General features: G+C 52.4%; 2 protein-coding genes across 2 annotated transcripts in view; one reads left to right on the forward strand and one right to left on the reverse strand.

Annotated features, from left to right (window-relative positions):
• Positions 1-22482, forward strand: part of LOC138097115 (zinc finger protein 805-like) — a 724976-nt gene that overhangs the window by 247156 nt on the left and 455338 nt on the right. The gene's annotated exons all lie outside the window — the stretch shown is intronic.
• On the reverse strand, positions 2533-12402 carry LOC138097230 (uncharacterized). The gene is made up of 6 exons (XM_068993501.1): positions 12330-12402; positions 11511-11602; positions 9467-9572; positions 7123-7212; positions 4942-5033; positions 2533-2715 (listed from the first exon to the last, which is right to left on the reverse strand). Exons 1-6 carry the CDS (start codon positions 12400-12402, stop codon positions 2533-2535), a joined length of 636 nt encoding a protein of 211 aa, XP_068849602.1.

The raw sequence follows: 22482 nt of genomic DNA on the forward strand, positions 1-22482 counted from the left end.
GACTCTTGAGAGCCCCTTGGACTGCAAGGTGATCCAACCAGTCCATCCTAAAGGAAATCAATCCTGAATATTCATTGGAAGGACTGATGCTGAAGCTGAAACTCCAACACTTTGGCGAAGAACAGACTCATTGGAAAAGACCCTGATGCTGGGAAAGATTGAAGGCAGGAGGAGGAGGGGACGACAGGGGATGAGATGGTTGGGTGGCATCACCAACTCGATGGACATGAGTTTGAGCAAGCTCTGGGAGTTGGTGATGGACAGGGAAGCTTGGTGTGCTGCAGTCCATGAGGTTGCAGGGAGTCTGACACGACTGAGCAACTGAACTGAACTAATATGCTCTCCTGAATGCCTTTTCTAACCTGTTGATACTTTTCCTGGATCAATAGAAGCGTGATTAGCTCTTTTCCCCCAAAGTGCCCCTAAGCATCCAGAAGGCAGATTGAATTGGCAAGGTAACATCTGAAGAGACCTCAGCCACTTCTGCATACAATGCAGAATGGTGTAGAACCCAACCTCCTGCCTTGACGATTCACAGAGATGCCTCCATTTTCCCAAAGGTCCGTATAATCAAAGCTATGGCTTTTCTAGTAGTCACGTACGAACATGAGAGTTGGACCATAGAGAAGGCTGAGCACCGAAGAATTGATGCTTCCAAGCTGCAGTGCTATAGAAGACTCTTTAGAGTCCCTTGGACAGCAAGGAGATCAAACCAGTCAAGCTTAAAGGAGATAAACCCTGAATATTCACTGGAAGGACTGATGTTGAAGCTGAAGCTCCAATACTTTGGGCATCTGATGCGAAGAACTGACTCATTTGAAAAGACCCTGATGCTGGGAAAGATTGAAGGCAGGAGAAGGGGATGTCGGGATGAGATGGTTGGATGGCATCACCAACTCGATGGGCATGAGTTTGAGCAAACTCTGGGAGATAATGAAGAATAAGGATGTCTGGTGTGCTACAGTCCCTGGGGTCACAGAGTTGGACACCACTTAGCAACTGAACAAACAAAAGGCTGAGTAGAATCTCTTGAGTTGGTCCCTGGACATAAGTCCACCATCTCCCCAGGTGTCCTCTTTTCTGATTAAAGCACCTTTCCTATCTACTAACACCTACCTCTTGAATGATTGACTTATGAGTGCCAGGTGGCCAAACGTGGGTTCAGTTACACCTCAGATGCTAGATATGTTCAGGGGAAGATAACAGGACCCAAGAGCCTTAGATTCTTCCTGACTTAGAAAAGCACTGATCACATAAGCTGAGATATCCATGTACCATGACCGACATCAACCTTGTGCTGAGGTACGTACTTGATTGCATGGGCCCCCTTTCCAAAATCACATGCAAACTGACCTCCCACCTACCTGTTTGGAGCAGTTCCTCACAGCTCTTCAAGAGGCTGTCTCCTGGGCTGTAATCCCCACTAAATCCCCCAGATAAAACAGAAACTCTCACATTGTGCATTTTCTCCTCAGTGAACACCTTCTATGGATTTTGTGGTGGTGGTTGTTAACTGGCACTATTGTAGCTACAGATACATGCTGCACACATATTCGAAGTGTTTCTGCAGTATCTGAAGAGGTATGTGAAGGGAATTGAAAGGTCTGAGTGTTGAAAGAGGCTCTTTCACTCACAATTGTGTGACCTGCTGGGAATCTCCCCGTGTCCACCTTTGTGAGGCAGATACTGTGATGGTTAAGGGCGGAGGCTCTGGAGCCAGCCTGCTTGGGTTTGAATGTTGGCTTGACTCCTTCTGATCTGTGTGACCTGAGGCAAGTGACATGGACTCTCTGTTCTCTTATCTCAGAAAGAGGGCTAATAGTAGAACCAGCCACAGGTTGTGAGAATTAAGTGGCTCAAAGTGTGTAAAGACATTAGCTCAGTGCCTAACACAGGGTGAATGCTCAAAAACGTTTATCCTTCTAAAAACGGAGGGGATCCTAATCAATGGGAGACAGACAGAGAACTGAAGAATACATTTATTCACTCATGTGTTCATCACAACATGCGCTGGGGATAAATTAACATAATAGACCTGATCCGAGGTGGACACATTATTCATTCTCCTTTGCTATAATAACAGAAGCTATTAGATGACATGGGATTGTCCAGATAAGGACTACAGTTCCCGGGATCCCTTGCAACTAGATCTCACCACGTGACCGTCTCTGGCCAATGAGCCGTGAGGAAAAGTGCTCTGGGCTTCCTGTAGGAGTCGCCCTTCGAAGGGCTGAAGCGTGTCTTTCCCTCTCATTCCCCGACCTGCCCCGAACCAGAATGTGGACTGGGTGTGGGGGTGAGCCCTCTCCAGCCACGTGGCACAGAGCACCGACGTCAAAGGACCCTGGCTGCCCAACCCCATGGAGCTGCAGAGCCCCAGCCCTGGGGGTTTCACACACAGACCACAGCCTTGAGAGAGACAGCAAGTTGGGTTTATTGAAGCCGCTGTATTGGGGGTTTCACATCACAGAAGCCCAGCATGCGTGATTCGGGCGCGCGCGGTCAGGAGCGGGAGGCGGAGGGCCCTCGGGTCTAGGAAGCAGTGACGAAGCTGAGGCAGCACAGGGGGCACTCGCACACCTTGACCTCGCGGAACTCCAGCACAGGCAGAGGGACGAAGCTGCAGTTCGGGTCCGATTTCGAAGCGTCAGGAGCCACCTGGGGCTCGGGCTCGGGGTCATCGGGTTCCACATAATAGGTGAAGCAGACACTCGGCTGGAAGGAAAGAGAACAGAGACGCAGGGAAAGAATGGTGGTATCACACTCGCGATGTTTCAGAGTCAGGCCATTCTGTGCAGCGTGTGTGTCTGGGGGGCATCTTGCGCATTGCAGGATGTTAAACACCATCACTGCCCTCTACCCACCAGGTGCTAGTAGCTTCCTTCCTTTGCTTTTGACAAAGAAGAAATGTTTCCCGACACTGAAGGTGTCCCCTGGGGGATGAATTGCCTCTAGTTGAGAATCGCTGCTTCGTCCCATCCTTACAGTGGTTAGGGAAAGGCAGGGACCGTCTGCCCCATACACACCCATGGATACAAGATGTAGGGTTCTCATCTCATAAGTTGACGGTTGGTTCCATGGTGGGCACAGGACTCAAAATGAACTGGTCAGAAAGCTCTCTCTTTCTAGACTATTTGGCTCATCTACAAGCATCTCCCCACTGATTTCTTATTAGTTAGTTGCACAGAGAAAAGAAAAATCAGTAAGTATTCAGTGGAGAAATGGGATAAATATCTCGACTGAGTGGATCAAAATTCAAGTGCATTTAGGACATGGCATCACTTAGGTGGTGCTCCAAAGATCATAGCTTACCCTGAATCTCATTAGGGGGACAGCAGAAAAATCAAACAAGTGTAGAAATGAAACAAAACAGAGAAAGCAATCAATAGTGTGCGAGGTGTGACTTGGATGTTCAAAATCATCTGTCGTAAGAGGCAAAGGAAGACTGAGGAGACTGACCAGCTCAAAGATATATTGTGATATACAGATATATTGTGTGCGTGCTCCGTTGCTTCAGTCGTGTCTACCTCTTTGTGACCCCGTGGACTGTAGCCCTCCAGGCTCCTCTGTCCATGGGATTCTCCAGGCAAGAAGACTGGAGTGGGTGGCCATTTCCTCCTCCAGGGGATCTTCCCAGCCCAGGGACTGAACCCATGTCTCTTACATCTCCTGCACTGGCAGGCAGGTTCTTTACAACTAGTGCCACCTGGGAATCCCAAAGATACATTACCAAGTGCAATACCTGGCCCCAGTTTTCCCCCAGGCAGGACGAGAAAGAACACCAAACAGACTGCATGTAGTGAGTGAACAAACCAAGAATACGGACAGCAGGTGAGATGAAAGTGCATATCAGGGTTAAAACCTCAAAGGTCACAACAGGCCCACCGTTACATAAGAGAATATTCTTTTTCTAACGTGAAACACGAGGAGGAATAGGAGCATGTATACATATATGCATAGTACATATATGAGAAAACATGCAAATAGGAAAAAATGATAACGGTGAACTCGAATGATCTTTGCACTGTTTTTGTAAAATCTTTGATTACATTACTTCTTAACAAGATTTTCTAAAGAGTCCTCCCCAGGACTGCTGCAGGCACTAATAGGAAACGTGTTCTCGCAGGCGTTTGACCCTCTGCCTCTCCTGACCCCTCCCCACGGGCCCCCTGCTTCTCACCAGGGTCCCTCCAGCCTCCCGCTTTGCCGGTCGAGAAGCCCAGAGACAGAGCAGACACCTCATTGGCAAAGTGTGAGTCACGTGCCAGCCCAGGACCAATCACCGGGAACCTTGGCACTGCCGGCTCTGATTGGTCAAGGGCGTACCAGGAGCTGGTCTGAGGATGGGATCAGATCCGTCCAAAGGGCATGGAGACAGGTGGTCCCCCCAGCCAAGTCAAGAGGGTTTGTAGGAGAAGGAGGACCGGTACCCAGGTGGACAAGGCCACAGCTGCCTTTGCAGGAGGGACCGTTCCCTAATTCATTCCTTCATGTAATCAGCCCGAGTGTATACAGTGCTGGACACCGGTTACATCTGATCTAGACGGGGGGTATGGCATTGCACAACAGAGGAGGCTCTTGACCCCACAAAACTACTCTAGGAGGGGAAACAAATGATTAAAAAGATAGCTGCAAGCTATGCTCTCAGGTAGCAATAATAACGCTGAAGAAAATTCAGGAAGGCAGGAGGTCAGAGGGAAATGGGGCAAAAGTGAGCAAGGGAGGCTTCATGGAGGAGGTGATACTGGAAGTTGGAATCAGGAAAGAGGGGAGGCAGGAAAGAGGGCAGCACCCCCAAGAGGATGGGGGCACATCCTGGGGTGCAGGACAAGGGACACCCAGCCACCCAAGGGTCTCTCCTGGGCAGAGAGGGTGGCAGAGGTGCCTGACCTCTCAAACCTAGGGGATCTCTGGTCAAAGGGAAGAAACAAGCCGGCTTACCATGGGACAGAACGGCAGGACATTGAAAGACAGTCTTCCCTTCATTCCTCTGGGCTTCTTTCGAGGCTCATCAGGGTTCTCAGAAAGCAGGGCTGCGTGGGGCGGGGAGGAAAGAGGCGTGAGGCAATCGTGCCCTCTGAGGCTTGAGAAACTCAGTAATAATAAGATCTCCATCATGAAACCAGTGACAAAAACTAACACGTATTGAGTACTTGCCCTGTGCCAGGCACTCTTGCATATATTATACTGTAATATCTAATTTGGTTATTATCTTCATCCAACTTTACGGATGAAGAAACTGAGGCACAGAGAGGTTAGGACATTTGCAGAAGGTTGCACAGCAATGCCTTCAATCATGCATTAAATTGCATCCTCAAGGCCCTCAGGGAACAGGCGGAATGTCAGTGACTGAAGGGGCTGGAGTCAGACAACTGGGGGCTGTGGAGATAGTGATGCCCTGGGGTGCCCATGTCCAGGAGGAAAGCACAGCTGATACACGGGTGCCCCTGTGGCATATCTCTCCAGAAAATACTTAGGTTTCCCCAGAGAAGACAGGTTCCCCCAAAGAAGGTTTCCCCAAAGAAGACAATACTTTGGCCACCTGATGAGAAGAACTGACTCATTGGAAAAGACCCTGATGCTGGGGGAGGTTGAAGGCAGGGGTGGAAGGGGATGACAGAGGGCGAGATGGTTGGATGGCATCACCAACCCAACGGACATGAGTTTGAGCAAGCTCTGGGAGCTGGTGATGGACAGGGAAGCTTGGCGTGCTTCAGTTCATGGGGTCGCAAAGAGTCGGACACAACTGAGCCACTTAGTGCACGCAGCACCGACAGAGACCGTGCAGTGCCAGGCAGCTGGGCCCCAAACCAGGCATCGTGTAGGGGAGGGTCCTCGAGATGGACGGGGACAGGATGCTTAAGGCCAAAGACCCCCAGGCCAGACGGGCTCAGATCCCACCGTGAGCTGACTATTCGCACTTGTCACCCTTCAGATTTCCCATCTGCAACGTGAGGTCATTGGTGTCACTATCTCACAGGGCTGTTGTGGAGTGTGGGTGACTGGATGCAGGGAAAACTCAGAGACTGGCCCTGGCACTACGAGCCAGATGAGAATTAAGTGAAATAAGAAGCGGAAGTGAGATATACAGTGCACACCGCATATCAGACATAGATACACAGTGCCAGACACATACACATCCTTGTCTGTATGAGTGGGCACAGAACATTCTGGAAGACTGGATGAGAAGCTGGGAAGCAGCTACTTCCCTCTGGCAAGGAAGTGGGTAGCTAAGGAAGTGGCTTCCATCTTATTTTGTATGCTGGTTACACGCAGCTACAGATGTGTTGAAACAGAAGTAAAAACACACATGGGGGCTGTGCCAGTATCAGTGGACTAGTTTTCACGTTGGACCATCATCCAAATTACTGGGGGAAAACGGGATAAAGGGTCCATGGAATTTCGATGAATTATGATGGCAATGTCTTGTGAATATAAAATTATTGCAAAGTAAAGTTTTCAAAAAAGGGAGTGTCACAGCAAACCCAAGAGCCCTCCCTCATGAGACCAGACCACCAACAGGACCAGCAAGGAGCTCTGTGTTCAGTCACTAAATCCTGTCCGACTCTTTGGGACCCCATGGACTGTAGCCCGCCAGGCTCCTCTGTCCATGAGATTCTGCAGGCAAGAACACTGAGCGTGTTGCCATTTCCTCCTGCAGGGGATCTTCTGTACCCAGGGAAACGTCTGACTCCTGCATTGGCAGGTGGGTTCTTACCACGAGCGCCACCTGGGAAGCCCCCACCGCTCTCCTTCCCACTGCTAAATCCTTGGTTCAGGCCTCCATCGCATCTCAGATGAATGACCCTACAGCCCCTTGACCTGGTGACTGAGTGGAGGGTCAGCCGGCCCATGCAGGTGGCCACATGACACAAAGGAGCCCAGGCTGATTCCAGCTCCCAGGACGCAGCCCTGCAGGCTCTGAGCAGGGGAGTGACGGACTCACCAACATGGGGTGACGTCGGGGAGGCTCCATTCCGGGCGCCCCTCAGGGACCCCTCCTTCAGAGGAGCAGCGGCAGACACTCGGGCTTGGGGCCAGTCTTCAGGCTCCATGCTTCCCCATCGCCTGTGCCCTGGGGACCTCCCCACTCCCACCTGCCCACAGTTTCCCGGGTCTCACCTCCTTTCTCCGGAGGCCTGGTCTGCACCTCCTCGGTCTCCTGGCCCTCGATGGTGCTCAGAGGCAGCATCATGGCACCACAGGTGTCCCCTGCAGACAGGACACAGAGCAGTTAGTGCCCGGGCGGTGGAGCCGGGGCGGCCCGGGTGTGGCTCTCAGAGCTCGGGTGGACTCAGGCAGCTCCATCCCCTCCCACGTCTCCAGGTCCCCAGCCTCCAAGGGCACGTGCGGCCAATGCCTCCTGCTGGTTTCCTCCAAGGCCCAGGGTGTGATCTGGGGACAGCGGTGGTCATGGCGCCCGGCGAGGACAAGGGCAGGGCTCGTGGTACCGGGGGCTCACCCCCCTTTAAAACTAGAACAACCGTGACACGAAGTGCTGGGACCAGGAAGCTGCAGCTCGGCTAACTGGGTATCAAAAGGGCCCCTGGAGTCGCATACAGCAGGCACTCAGTAAGCGCACTTGTCGAGCAGTCCCAGGGCTGTGTTTTAGCTCCATCCCAGGGGCTACCAGGCAGCCTACCCAAGGGGTTCAGACAGGCCCTCCCCTCCTGTCCTTGCCCTTCCAGGTACAGGAGGCTTCAGTCCTGCCCTCAGGACCGCGGTGAGGGCAGGGGCTGGGCCCCAAACCCCCAGCACAGCCCTGGGGTGGGGCCAGCCCTGCAGGGAGGGGGCTCGGAACAGGCTGAGCCTAGCCCTTCCTGGGCAGAACCCTGGTCAGTGTGTCTGGGGACTGTGGACTGGGTGGATTCCAGCCTGCCAGTCACTAGCTGGGAGATCTCAAGGATCAAGTTTGCCAGATTTCCCAAAATGATATTACAACTAATTCATAGCAAACTGAGACTTGAATTTCAGACACACAAATCAGTTTTTATTGAAGTCATACTGAAACACCATATGGGTCAGGTCTACATAAAAACTCATTTTTAAATTTATTTTGCTAAATGATGTTTAAGTATAGGCAAGTCCCATGAAATATTTGGAACATACTTATACTAAAAGGGAATTCACTATTCGTCTTAAATTCAAATTGAAGTAAGCATCCTGTATTTTACCTGGCAAGCCCCGATTCAGGGGTTTTTTAACCTCTTGTGCTGTCAGCTTTCCCGTCCATGAAAATGAGGAAAATAAATGATTAAACATGAGGATTAAATATGATTAAATACACACACACACACACACTCAGAACATACTATCTGCTAACTTAGAGTCAAACCTCTTCTTCGAAGCCTTTATAAGATGCTTAAGACCCATCAGAGATCCTGACACATAATCGTGTAAATACAAGTGCGTCAAATAGTGGGAACACCCGGCCAGATATACACACACACACAATTGTTAGAGACGCACGTGTTCTGATGATCACTGTGGAAACCAGGGCTTACTGACACAAACATACCTGCAGACACACTGCAAGGAAACCCAGAGACCCATGAAGCAGGTGGGCAGGCCTGCTTCTCAGAACTGCAGGAAGGGCCTCAAAGGCAGTCTGGTCATGCACACCCCCACACACCCCCCAACACACACACAACTGCAGACGCATCAGCTGAAATTATCAATACACCTCACCCTCCCCAGTACACCTGCCCTCTGGGGGACACCCTCAGCCTCGCCTGGGCCCCTCCCCAGAGGCTGCCCCTCCAAACCGCGCGCCCCAAACGTGCTCCCAGCCCCCACCCACAGCCACGCAGGCGCACAGAGCCACTGGGGGCGCAAAAGCTGTTTTCCACGCGCACTCCTCATCTGCAGCCTTGCTCTGCGCCCTTAGTGAACCCCAAACTCACCCAGAGGGGCTCCCCGGCTCCCCACCCGTCACGCCGCCCTCTGGATCCCCCAGAGTCGTGTTCCCATCTTCCGTGTGGCCAGTTCCTTACCTGAGCCCGATACCGACTGCCCTCTCTGGTGTGCAGAGCAAACCTGTGCCTCCCGCCTCCTCCAGCAAACTGCGAAGTCGCGGGCCCGCCCCTCCCGCCCGCAAAACCTGGGGACCAGGACCCGGGCTCCCCGCCGCCTGTCCTGGAGGGGGTCCCTGCCTCCGGACACCCCAGCCTCCTCTGTCCCCTCCAGGCTCCCTTCCTCCCAGTGGCCAGAAAAACCCTCGGACTCGAGTCGCCCCGCGGCTCACGAGGGTCTGAGGACGCCCCCCGCCCTCAGGGGAGCCGGGGTTCCTGCAGGGCCCGCACCGCGCCACGCCCTGGGGTCTCGGGGCCCCCAGGCAGCAGCCCAGAGCGCGCCCGCACCTCCTACCCGGGCGCCCCCCGGCCTCCCCGCGGGGACCCCGCAGCGCCCTCCCGCGCCCCCCGCCCTGCTGGCGCAGAGCCCTCGGAGCTGCGGCCGCGGGACTGACCTCCGGCCCCGGGCTCGGTCTGGGCGTCTGGGCTGGAGCGCGCCGGCTTGCTCACCGCTTGTCCTGGGGGCCCGGGCAGGGCTGGTTCCGAAGAAGTCCAGGGGACCTGCGGGTGAACTCGCAGGAATGAAGAGCGCTGAGCGGCTCAGTGACAGGCACAATCCTGCACCTCCAGCGTTGGTCCCCCCAACACGAGCAGGTGGTTAACAGCGTGCCTGCCGCCAGCACCGGGGTGCTCGCTTCACTTTTATTATTGGGGGGAGGGTCCCAGGCCTCCCCCTCCTCACCGCTTAGAGAAACTGATACAGAGGGTGGCCTTGGGCGGCTTTTAGGTGGAGACTCAGTAGTGCAGGTAGCAAGGGTAAGGAGTGGTTCTAAACACCTTTCTCGAATATGAGGAAACACCCACCCACACACCTAGAAACATGTGTAGCACGTACACTGGATCCAAACACAAAATATCTTTTACGCAGGGCAGCACACTCACAGTAGCTCAAGATTTCCCTCCTTTTTCTAACCGTTTTCACACCTTCACCGGTATTAATTTCAGTTTGCACCTATTCCAAGCAAGATCGGTCACTCTGGTGGTCAAAGGTGTCATGGCAAATCGCTCAGTCTTCCTGAACCATCCACCCTGCCAGAGCTACTGGACTTGGCATGAAAGCATCGCACACTCTCCCTAAGACGTGGGTGTAGTGTGTCAACAAGCTCTTATTTACTCAACAGGCTGTGGACTGGGTGGCCTTAATCGGCTCCCCCTTGACCTAGAGAATCTTCTGTGCCAGTTCCAGGAGTAGAGAACGCCAAAGCACTCTCTGGAGAACGGGCAGTTAGGGCAGCAACGTGAAAGGGTACACTTTGTGGTTTTTCTTTAAAAATAACAAATACTTTATAAAGATACGAATCCTGAGAATTGAAAGAGTCTAATATGAAAGGAGCCATTGGGTCTTCACTATGTACAAAACTTGAAATAACCTTTAAAATCAGCATTCATGACAGTCGGGTGTCTCTCCTGTATTAAGGATCATATTAATCCATGTTTCATAGGACTCCGTACGGTTACATGAGATCATCTATGTTAAGTGCTCGCACCACGCCTGACAGGTCGAAGTTGCCCAGGAAATACTTTGTAAACCTGTGACTCTCGCGTTCTTTTCTAATAAGATTTTCTAACGCGTCCTCCCCAGGACTGTTGCAGGCACTAACAGGAAAGACGTTCTCGAAGGCATCTGACCCAGGGCCTCCCCTGACCCCTCCCCACCGGCCCTCTGCTTCTCACCAGGGTCCCTCCAGCCTCCCCTCGTGCCTGTTAAGAAGCCCAGAGACACCTCACTGGCCAAGTGCGAGTCATGTGCCAGACCAGGACCAATCACCGGGAACCTTGGCTCTGCCGGTTCTGATTGGTCAGGGGCGTACCTGGAGCTGGTCTGAGGATGGGATCGGATCCATCCAAAGTGCGTGGAGACAGGTGGTCCCCCCAGAAAGGTCAAGGGGGTTAGTAGGAGAAGGAGGGCTGGTACCCAGGTGGACAAGGCCACAGCTGCCTTTGCAGGAGGGACCGTTCCCTAATTCATTCCTTCACTTAATCAGCCCGAGTGTATACAGCGCAGGACGCTGGTTACATCCGTGCTAGGCATGGAATGAGTCATTGAAAAACAGAGGAGGGCCCTGCCCTCACAGAACTACTCTGGTAGGGGAGACGGATGATGAACACACAGACAGAAGGTATGGTGTCAAGCAGCAATAACCATTCTGAAAAAAAGCTCAGTGCAGCAGTGGATTGGAGAGAAATGGCACGAAAGTGAGCAAGGGAGGAAGTGACCCAGGAACAGAGGTTGGAATTAGCAAAGAGAAGGAGGCAGAAAGGCAGGCAAAATCTTCAAGGAAGACCAGCCCCCACACGATGGGGCCACATCCAGGACCAGGCAGGGGCAAGGGGCACCCGGGCATCCAAGGGTCTCTGGTGGGCAGAGAGGGTGGCCAATCTGCGTGATCGCTCAGCCCAGGGGCCTCCAGTGAGAAGGGAGGGAGCAGGCAGGCTTACCACGGGGCAGAACGGCAGGACTCTGAAGGACACCGTTCCCTTCATTCTCTTGGACTTCTTTCGCGGAACATCAGCCTTCACAGAAAGCAAGACTGAGGGAGGAGGAAACAGTCATGAGACCATCTGACCCTGAGACTTGAGAAACTCGATAATAATACAGTCTTCATCACGAAACCAGTGACAGGAGCTAATACGCTGACGTATGTTCCAGACATGCTTTTAAGTATTATACACGTATTCGTTTGTGTGGTTCTTCATAATAACTCTCAAGAATACTGGAGTGGGTTGCCATTTCCTTCTCCAGGGGATCTTCCCGACCCAGGGATCAAACCCTGGTCTGCCACGTTGAGGGCAGACTCTTTACTGACTGAGCGCCCAGGGAAGCCAGTAACCCTGAGGTGGGCATTATCCCCAACCCACTTAGAGATGAGCGAACCGGGGCACAGAGAGGTAGGGACACTTGTTGGAGGTCGCCCAGCAGTGAGGGAGACCTGCATTCAACTGTATCCCAAAGGCCCCCAGGGAACAGACAGGAAGTGTCAGGGAGGGGAGGGGCTGGGCTAACAAAACAGGGGTGTCTGGGCCACAAAAAGGGGCCCAAACGGGCTCAGCTCCCAGGAGCTCCCTGCAGGCTCTGAGCGGGGCCGTGACCTGCTGACGGGAGGTGATGTCAGGGAGGCCGCATCCTGGGGATCCCTGCCCGGAAGAGCCAGTGGAGACCTTTGGTGAGGGGGCCAGTCCTCAGGGTCCATGCTTCCCCATTGCCTGTGCCCTGGGGACCAACCCACTCCCACCTGCCCACAGTTTCCCGGGTCTCACCTCCTTTCTCCGGAGGCCTGGTCTGCACCTCCTCGGTCTCCTGGCCCTCGATGGTGCTCAGAGGCAGCATCATGGCACCACAGGTGTTCCCTGCAGACAGGACACAGAGCAGTTAGTGCCCGGGCGGTGGAGCCGGGCGGCCCGGGTGTGGCTCTCAGAGCTCGGGTGGACTCAGGCAGCTCCATCCCCTCCCACGTCTCCAGGTCCCCAGCCTCCAAGGGCACGTGCGGCCAATGCCTCCTGCTGGTTTCCTCCAAGGCCCAGGGTGTGATCTGGGGACAGCGGTGGTCATGGCGCCCGGCGAGGACAAGGGCAGGGCTCGTGGTACCGGGGGCTCACCCCCCTTTAAAACTAGAACAACCGTGACACGAAGTGCTGGGACCAGGAAGCTGCAGCTCGGCTAACTGGGTATCAAAAGGGCCTCTGGAGTCGCATACAGCAGGCACTCAGTAAGTGCACCTCAAGGTCAGCATTACCATCACCATGTTTCAGCTCGTCCCAGGGCTACCAGGCAGCCTGCCCAAGGGGTTCAGACAAGCCCTCCCCTCTTGTCCTTGCCCTTCCAGGTACAGGAGGCATCAGTCCTGCCCTCAGGACTGCAGTGAGGGGAGGGGCCAGGCCTGCAGGAAGGGGGCTCGGCACAGGCTCAGTGTGGGCTCTTCACCTCGGCCCCAGCATCACCCTGGGCAGGACATGGGCCAGTGTGTCTGGGGGTGAGAACTGGAGGATTCCACTCTTATAGTCACTAGCTGGGGCATCTCGGGATTTAACAACAGCAGCAAGAAAGACATAGCACCCTGAGATTTGCGTTTCAGACACACAGATCATTTTTTTTTTTTTTAGTATAAGCCATATCCAAACACTATATGGGTCGTATCTACTAAAAACTAAGTTTTTATTTATTTGGCTAAATCATGTTTAAGTATATGGAAGTCCCACGGTATATTTGGAGTGTGCTTATACCAAAAGATAATTCATTATTTATCCGACATTTAACCATGTGCACTGCATTCTACCTGCAGCTCAGATTCAGGGGCTATTTAACCTCTTGAGCTGTCAGCTTTCTCCTCATGAAAATGAGGACTATAAATGATTAAACGTGAAAATTAAATGTAATTAAACACACACACATACTCAGAACACTCTGGTAACTTAGAGTCAAACCTCTTCCTTTAAGCCTTTTCAAGAATCCTTTGACCCACCGCAGACCCTCACACATTAATTGTACAAATACAAGGTGCGTCAAACAGTGGGAACACTTGACCAGTTACACAAACACAGGATTGTTAGTAATGCACACTTTCAGATACAGACTGCGGAAACCAGGGCTTCATTGCACAAACACACCTGCAGACAAGTCCAGGGAAATTCAGAGACCCCCACACTCAGGTGGGCAGGCCTGCTTCTCAGTGCCGAGCACACTCCTCACAGGCAGTCCTGATCTCACACACACACACACACACACACACACACACACACACACACACACACACACACACACACACCCTCCAGGCAGGCACAAAGGCAGACCCACAGGCTGAAATGACCCCCCACCCTCCCCAGTACACTTACCCTCTGGGGGACACCCAGGCCCACCCTCAGCCTCGCCCGGGCCCCTCCCCAGAGGCTGTCCCTCAAAACCGCTTGCCCCAAACGTGCTCCCAGCCCCCACCCGCAGCCACGCAGGCGCACAGAACCACTGGGGGCGCAAAAGCTGTTTTCCAAGCGCACTCCTCATCTGCGAGCCTCTGATGCGTCTCAGCGCACCTGCAAACACGTCCAGAGGGTCTCCCCTGCTCCCTACCCCTCAAAGTGCCCCCCGGACTCCCCAGAACAGCTCCATGGCATCACTTCCCGTGTTCTGCTTGGCCCATTTGCTCGCTGACCCCTGACACCCCGCTGGCTTCCCAGGTTGGGAGCAGCCCCCAGACCTCCGCCTCCCCCATCAAACCGCAAAGTCCCCGGGTCCGCCCCTCCCGCCCCCAAAGCCTGGGGACCAGGACCCGGCCCCCCCCAGGCCTGTCCTGGAGGGGGTCCCCGCCATCCCCGCCTCCAGACACCCCACTCCAGGGGGCACCCACTCCTCTGTCCCCTCCAGGATTCGCTCCTCCCAGTGGCCTCAGAAATCCTGGGGCCCGGAGTTGTCCCGCGGCTCAGAGGATTCGAGGGTCTCGATCGCCCTTAGGGGAGACGCGGGTTCCTGCAGAGCCCCCACCGCCCGCGCCCTGGGGTCTCGGGGCCCCCAGGCAGCAGCTCCCGCGCCCGCACCTCCTCCCGGGGCGCCCCCGCCCTCCCCGCGGGGACCCCCGCCCGCGCCCCCCGCCCCGCGCCGCGCCCTCGCCCTGCGGGCGCAGACCCCGCGGAGCGGCGGCCGCGGGACTGACCTCGGGACCCGCTTCGGTCTGGGCTGCTGGGCAGGGCAGGCGGGCTGGCTCCGCGCGCGTCCTTGGCGCCTGAGCAGAGCCGGCTCCGGAGACGCTCGGGGACGCGGTGGACAAACGCGCGCGAATGAACAGCGCTGAGCGGCTCGGCGTCACGCACAAGCCCCAAGCCCGCCCCCAAGGCCGAGTCAGGTGGTTCAAACGCCTCTGACAGCAGCACAGGCGTCAGAAGGTTCGCGGCAACTTGGTTATTAGGGGGAAGGGTCGGGGGCCTCTTGTCTCGGTTCGTTAGTGAAACCGATTTAGGAGGTCGTGATGGGGAGGTCTTAAGGGGACGAGAATGACCTTGTGCAGGTCATAAGAATAAGTGAGTCAGTCAGTTAAGTCACTCAGTCGTCTCCAACTCTTTGAGACCCCATACACTGCAGCATGCCAGGCCTCCCTGTCCATCACCAACTCCTGGAACTTGCTCAAACCCATGTCCACCAAGTCGGTGATGCCATCCAACCATCTCATCCTCTGTCGCTCACTTCTCCTCCTGCCTTCCATCTTTCCCAGCATCTTTCCAATGAGCCGGCTCTTTGCATCAGGCGGCCAAAGTATTGGAGCTTCAGCTTCAACATCAGTCCTTCCAATGAATATTCAGGACGGATCTCCTTTAGGATGAACTGGTTGGATCTTCTTGCAGTCCAAGGGACTCTCAAGGGTCTTCTCCAGGACCACAGTTCAAAAGCATCAGTTCTTTGGTGTTCAGCTTTCTTTATAGTCCAACTCTCACATCCATACATGACTACTGGAAAAACCGTAACTTTGACTAGATGCACCTTTGTCGGCAAAGTAATGTCTGTGCTTTTTAATATGCTGTCTACGTTGGTCATAGCTTTTCATTCAAGGAGCAAGCATCTTTTAATTTCATGGCTGCAGTCACCATCTGCAGTGATTTTGGAGCCCAAGAATGCAAAGTCTGTCACTGTTTCCACTGTTTCCCCATCTATTTCCCATGAAGTGATCGGACCGGATGCCATGATCTTCGTTTTCTGAATGTTGAGCTTTAAGCCAACTTTTTCACTCTCCTCTTTCACTTTCATCAAGAGGCTCTGTACTTCCTCTTCGCTTTCTGCCATAAGGGTGGTGTTATCTGAATATCTGAGGTTATTGATATTTCTCCCGGCAATCTTGATTTCAGCTTGTGCTTCATCCAGCCTGGCATTTCACATGATATACTCTGCATATAAGTTAATGAAGCAGAGTGGCAATATACAGCCTTGACATACTCCTTTCCCAGTTTTGAACCAGTTCGTTTTCCCATATCTGGTTCTAACTGTTGCTTCTTGACCTGCATACAGATTTCTCAAGAGGCATGTCAGGTGGTCTGGTATTCCCATCTCTTGCAGAATTTTCCATAGTTTGTTGTGATCCACACAGTCAAAAGCTTTAGCATAGTCAATGAAGCAGAAGTTGATATTTTTCTTGCATTCTCTTGCTTTTTCTATCACCCAACAGATGTCAGCAATTTGGTCTCTGGTTCCTCTGCCTTTTCTGAATCCAGCTTGAACATCTGGAAGTTCTCAGTTCATGTACTGTTGAAGCCTAGCTTGGAGAATTTTGAGCATTACTTTGCTAGTGTGTGAGTTGAGTGCAATTGTGTGGTATTTTGAACATTCTTTGACTTTGGCTTCCTTTGGGATTGAAATGGAAACTGACCTTTTGCAGTCCTGTGGCCGCTGCTGAGTTTCCCAAATTTGCTGTCATGTTGAGTGCAGCACTTTCACAGCATCATCTTTTAGGATTTGTAACAGCTCAGTAAGAGTAAGTAGTGGTTCTAAACTTGTGCTTAGAGTAGGAAGAGATGCCACACAGGTAGAAACACATGTATGTGTTAATAGCATGTGTATTGGGCTCAAACACAGAATATCTTTTACAGTGTGCACCGCATTCAGGGTAATTCAAGGGTTTCCCTCCTTTTCTAATCATTCTCATGCCCTCACCCATACTGATTTCAGTTTGGCCTCTCATCAGTTCCGGATCAGTCACCTTTCTTGGCCAGAGGGTGTGTGGCAGGTATTTTAGAATCCTGGGCCATCAGGTCTGTGTCGCAGCTGCTCCTTTTTTGCATGAAAGCATCCCAAACGGTACCTAAGGATGAATGTGGCTGTGTCCACACGCCCTTATTTACACAAACAGCCTCTGGGCTGGATGATCATAGTCTGCCCACCTCTGACCTGGAGAATTTTCTGTACCAGCTCCTATAGTATATAAAGCCAAGCTGCTCTCTCGCAAAAGGGCAGTTTGGGAAGAAAAGTGAACAGATAAAGTGCTTTAAAGAAAGAAACATTTTATGAAAATTTGAATGTCTAGTCAAGGCTATGGTTTTTCCAGTAGTCATGTATGGATGTGAGAGTTGGACTGTGAAGAAAGCTGAGTGCTGAAGAACTGATGCTTTTGAATTGTGGTGTTGGAGACGACTCTTGAGAGTCCCTTGGACTGCAAGGAGATCCAACCAGTCCATTCTGAAGGAGATCAGCCCTGGGATTTCTTTGGAAGGAATGATGTTAAAGCTGAAACTCCAGTACTTTGACCACGTCATGCAAAGAGTTGACTCATTGGAAAAGACTCTGATGCTGGGAGGGATTGGGGGCAGGAGGAGAAGGGGATGACAGAGGAGGAGATGGCTGGATGGCATCACGGACTCGATGGACATGAGTCTGAGTGAACTCTGGGAGTTGGTGATGGAGAGGGAGGCCTGGCGTGCTGCAACTCATGGGGTTGCAAAGAGTCGGACACGACTGAGCGACTGAACTGAACTGAACATACAAATAGGCACATAGTGTGGAATTTGGCAGAAAATTTAAAGTGGTGGTGTTTTTAAAAAACTCCTCTGAGCCATGCTTTTCTCTCCAATAAATTGGGGATCATATTAGCTCATATTTCCTAGGGCTCTGGTGACAGTTACATGAGCTCATCTACGTAAAGTGCTCAGCACCATGAGTGACAGGCGGAAGTGCCTGGGAAATGTCACCATTCGTCTAACGTCAGCAGTAACCGATTGGTTAATCTGGCCCAGGCAGGGGAGGTGTCCTGTGGACAGGGCACTGGGCAGCCTGAGATTCAAAGTGCCCAGAGGACCTTGCTTGGAGCCAAGAGTCCCCAAAATCCACCCATGAGATTGCTCCATGAGACCGTGCGCCTTCAGGCTCCCACAGCAGTGAGCCCACAGCCTCACTTCTGAGGGCTACAGTGTATGGTCATTCTGATAATCTAAGAGATCGAAAGCGTCTCCCTGATGGCTCCTTGGAGAAGAAGCTGCCTGCAGTGCAGGAGATGCAGAAGTTGTGGGTTCAATCCCCGGGTCAGGAAGATCCCCTGGGGAAGGAAACGGCAACCCACTCCAGTATTCTTGCCTGGAAAATGCCATGAGCAGAGGAGCCTGGTGGGCTACAGTCTGTGGGGTTGCAAAGGGTCGGACATGACTGAGCACTCAGCGCAGCACAAGAGATCTAAGCCAGCCCTCACACAGATCCTTCAGTGCCCGTGGAAATGTTCTGTGTCTGTGGTGTCCAGTGCAGTAGCACTGGCCATGCTGGGCCACTGAAATGTCCGGGATGCCTTCACACTGAAGGATCCACATGAAGTTATTGCACGGAAGGCAACAAAATGAACCCCGGATCCCTCTCGAATGCAACTCCACGGCCACTGAAGGGTCTGGTGTCCTGGGCACGTTCCATCTCTCACGTGTGGTGCTGAGCACGCTACATAGACGAGCTCAAGTAACCTTCACCAGAGTCCTGGGAAACAGGAACGAAAATGACCCCCAATTTATAGGAAAGATACCCAGGCTCATGAAAGCTGTTTTTAAAGGTGGTTGTTTCAAAGTTTGCACATATAGCAAGAATATATTACTATTTTTATATTTTACTTCACAGGATTTAAATTTTCATAAACTATTTTTTTTTTAAAAAAAGCATATCTGTTCACATTTCTGCCCAACCTGCATCTTTTACTTAGAAAAGAACTACAGTCTTTAATGGAGATGTCCATGCGTTATAACCAACATGAACCTTGTAATGAGGGGTGCACGTGATTGCGTGGACCCCTTTTCCAAAAATCCCGTATAAACTGACCTCTCACCTACCTGTTTGGAGCAGTTCCTCACAGCTCTCCGAGAGGCTGTCTCCTGGGCTATAATCCCCACTAAATCCCCCGGATAAAATGAAAACTCACAGCTCTCTGTATGCATTCTCACCTCAGTGAACAACTTCTATGGATTTTGTGGTAGTGGTTGTGAACTGGCACTATTGTGGCTACAGATACATGCTACACAAATATTCCAAGTATTTCTGCAGCATCTGAAGAGTTATGTGAAGGGAGTGTTGGAAGGTCTGAGTGTTGAAAGAGGCTCTTTGACTCACAATTGTGTGACCATCTGGATATCTCCACATGTGCACCTCTGTGAGGTGGATATGATGATGGCTGAGGGCGTGGATCCTGGAGCCAGCCTGCCTGGGTTTGAACGTTGGCTTGGCTCCTTCTGATCTGTGTGACCTGAAGCAAGTGATGAGGACTCTCTGTTCTCTTATCTCAGAAAGAGGGGTAATAATAGAAGGCAATTAAGGATATCAAAATGTGTAAAGACATTAGCTCAGTGCCTCCCACATGGACGGTGCTCTAAAATGTTCATCATTCTAAATATTTGTGTAGAAAGGGAGGAGATCCTAGTCCGTGGGAGATACAGAACTGAAGAATAAGTTTATTCACTCGTGTAATCACCACAGCCTGGTGCTGGGGATAAATGAACAGGGCAGATCTCGTCAGTGGTGGAGACAATAGCCATTCTCCTTTGATATAAAAGGGCTTCCCTGATGGCTCAGAGGGTAAAGGACCTGCCTGCAGTGCAGGAGACACAGTCGGGAAGATCCCCTGGAGAAGGGAATGGCAACTCACTCCACTGTTGTTGCCTGGAAAACCCATGGACAAAGGAGCCTGGCGGGCTACAGTCCACGGGGTCGCCGAGTTGCCCTAAGTACACACACAACTTTGCTCTAATGATGGCAGCTGTTACCTGACACAGAATTGCCCGGCTAGGGACTACACTTCCCAGCATCCCTTGCAACTAGATGTCACCACGTGACCGTCTCTGGCCAATGAGCTGTGAGGAAAAGTGCTCTGGGCTTCTTGTAGGAGTCGCCCTTCGAAGGACTGAAGGTGTCTTCCCCTCTCCTCGTCCCCCAACTTGCCCCGAACCAGAATGTGGACTGGGTGTGGGGGTGAGCCCTCTCCAGCCACGTGGCACAGGGCACCGACGTCAAAGGACCCTGGCTGCCCAACTCCACGGAGCTGCACCGCCCCAGCCCTGGGAGTTTCACACACAGACCACAGCCTTGAGAGAGAGACAGCAAGTTGGGTTTATTGAAGCCGCCATATTGGGGGTTTCACATCACAGAAGCCCAGCATGCATGTTTGGGGGGTGCGCAGGCGGCCTGGAGCGGGAGGCCGGGGGGACCTCAGGATTCAGGAGATGTAGAGGACGCTGAGGCAGCACAGGGGACACTCCCAGGCCTGGATCTCCTGATACTTTGCACGAGGCTTCGAAGGGGAGGTGTACTTCGAGCCAGCTCTCGAACCTCCAGGAGAAGGTTGCGAATCAAACTCGGAGTCTTTCGAATCCATGTAGAAAGTGAAGCAAAAACCGGGCTGGAAGGAAAGACAACAGAGAGGAGAGAGGAGAACTTTACTGCCCTGGGGCGAGGGGCCCCTCGCCCTTAGTTTGAGGGGCTGAGCACAGACTTCAGGGGCAACCCACCTGGGGTTGAATTCCTTCTTCGCCCAGTACAGCTGGGGATCCTGAGGCAGATAACCTGCCCTTCCCTGGCCTCAGTTTACATTTCTGTGTAATGGACTGTAAGTAACTAACTGCTCCGTCATAGAGGCGTGTAAGGACTGAACAAGGTAATCCGAAAAAAGGATCATTAAATGTAACAATGTTTGCCGCTTTGTGAGAGCTGGAAACCCGTCAGCTGTGACAATGTTTGCTTTGCTGGTTTTCTTAAAACCATCTGCTTTCCTAAAAAATTAAACACTTCTTCCCAATAGAAAGCATCACCCACGGTGCTGGCAGTACTGAAGCTGTAGTGATTTCTGGGAGGACTGCTATTTCTATCCAATGGTTTTTGAGCATTTAGGACGCTTTAGCCTGAATGACATATCAGGTCCCATTTAATCCTCACGAGGTGGCCTCTGATCTTGTTTCTCCATCCTGCAGATGAGGAAATGGGGGTAGGGAGGCACTGGTAAGCTTTCCCACTCTGGCATTTGATCAGACGTATAGGTAGGTGGGAAACATGCAGCAGTCAGGATTAGAAATGAGAACATAAGCTTCTTGATTCTCCAGGCAAGAATACTGGAGTGGGTTGCCATGCCCTCCTCCTTCAGGGGATCTTCCCAACCCAGGGATGAAACCTGTGTCTCCTGTACTGACAGGTGAGTTCTTTACCACTAGCACCACCTGGGAAGCCCATTTTCCCAGGTAAGCGCAGCACAGATGTGAACCCGCTCCTTCCTCCTAGTAACCCCATGTGCAGTTCCTACCGCCCTGTTTCACAGATGAGGAAACTGAGCCACAGAGAAGTTCAAGAACTGGTCCCGGGTCCCACAGCTGGTAGTGGCTGACGCCGGGTTTGAACCCAGCGCTGAGACTCTGGAGTTGGGGCCCTTAGCCTCAGAGGGCTGGGGCGCCAGCTGGAAAGCTTGGTGTGGGCAGGACGGTGTTCCCTCCACACGGTGCCCTCACCTCTGCAGAACCGTCCTTCTCCTATTCCCAGGTTACCAGCCCTTCCCACTAGTGACATTTGGGGTCCAGAGCTTTCTTGCGGTGGGTGGGGCAGGGGCGTCCTGAGTATTGGAGAAATGCTAAGCAGCATTCCTGGCCACCGGATGTCATTAGCACGGCCCCTTCAATTGTGACAAACAAAAATGTTTCCAGACATTGAAGGCGTCCCCTGAGGGACAAACCATCTCTAGCTATCACCGCCTCATCCTTCCTTGTGTTTTCCAGGTATGGGGAAAGGGAGGGATCGGCTTCCCTTCGCATTCCCATGGTCAGGTGACCCGGCCTGGGGCCATTAGGGTCCTGCATCACCTCAGCTGATGATTGGTGACGTGGAGGACACAGGACCTGGAAAGACCAGTCAGAATGGTCTCTGCTTCTAGGATAGCTGATGATTGGTTCAGTGGTGAGCAAAGGACCTGGAAGGACCAATCAGAATGCTCTCTGCTTCTGGATTAGCTGATGATTGATTCAGTGGGGGACACAGGACCTGGAAGGCCCAATCAAAAGGCTCTCTGCTTCTAAGATAGCTGATGATTGGTTCAGTGGTGAGCAAAGGACCTGGAAGGACGAATCAGATTCTCTCTAAGGTATTTAGTGCATCTACAATTGTCTCTCCAATGAGTTCCTATTAGAAATGAGAAAGTCAGATATTATTCAGCGAAGAAATGGCACAAGCATCTTGGCCCAATGGATCAAAACTCGCATCACCAGTGATGGCGCACAGACTTCATGTGCATCAAAATGTGATGTTCTGAGAAGGACACGGCATCACTTAGGTGGTGCTCCAGAGATCATAGCTTATCCTGAATCTCATTCACAGGCAGATGGCCAAAAATATACCCAAGAAACCACAATATGGGAGGGGTGTGACTCTGGACTTCAAAATGGTCAGTGCCGTAAAAGGCAAACAAGGCTTAGGAGACTGTCTAGCTTAAAGAAAACTGCA

This window comes from Capricornis sumatraensis, chromosome 20 (assembly GCF_032405125.1).
Source record: "Capricornis sumatraensis isolate serow.1 chromosome 20, serow.2, whole genome shotgun sequence".
Lineage (NCBI taxonomy): Eukaryota > Metazoa > Chordata > Mammalia > Artiodactyla > Bovidae > Capricornis > Capricornis sumatraensis.

What these genes read in the sequence shown, in the direction of transcription:
- LOC138097230 (XM_068993501.1), bottom strand. Translation starts at nt 12,402, where the DNA reads ATGATGCTGCCTCTGAGCACCATCGAGGGCCAGGAGACCGAGGAGGTG. An exon ending in CAGGCCTCCGGAGAAAGGAG is followed by an intron (nt 11,603 to 12,329) that starts GTGAGACCCGGG and finishes CTCCTCCCTCAG; the next exon opens with TCTTGCTTTCTGTGAAGGCT. An exon ending in GACCGAGCCCGGGGCCGGAG is followed by an intron (nt 7,213 to 9,466) that starts GTCAGTCCCGCG and finishes TCCTGTCTGCAG; the next exon opens with GGGACACCTGTGGTGCCATG.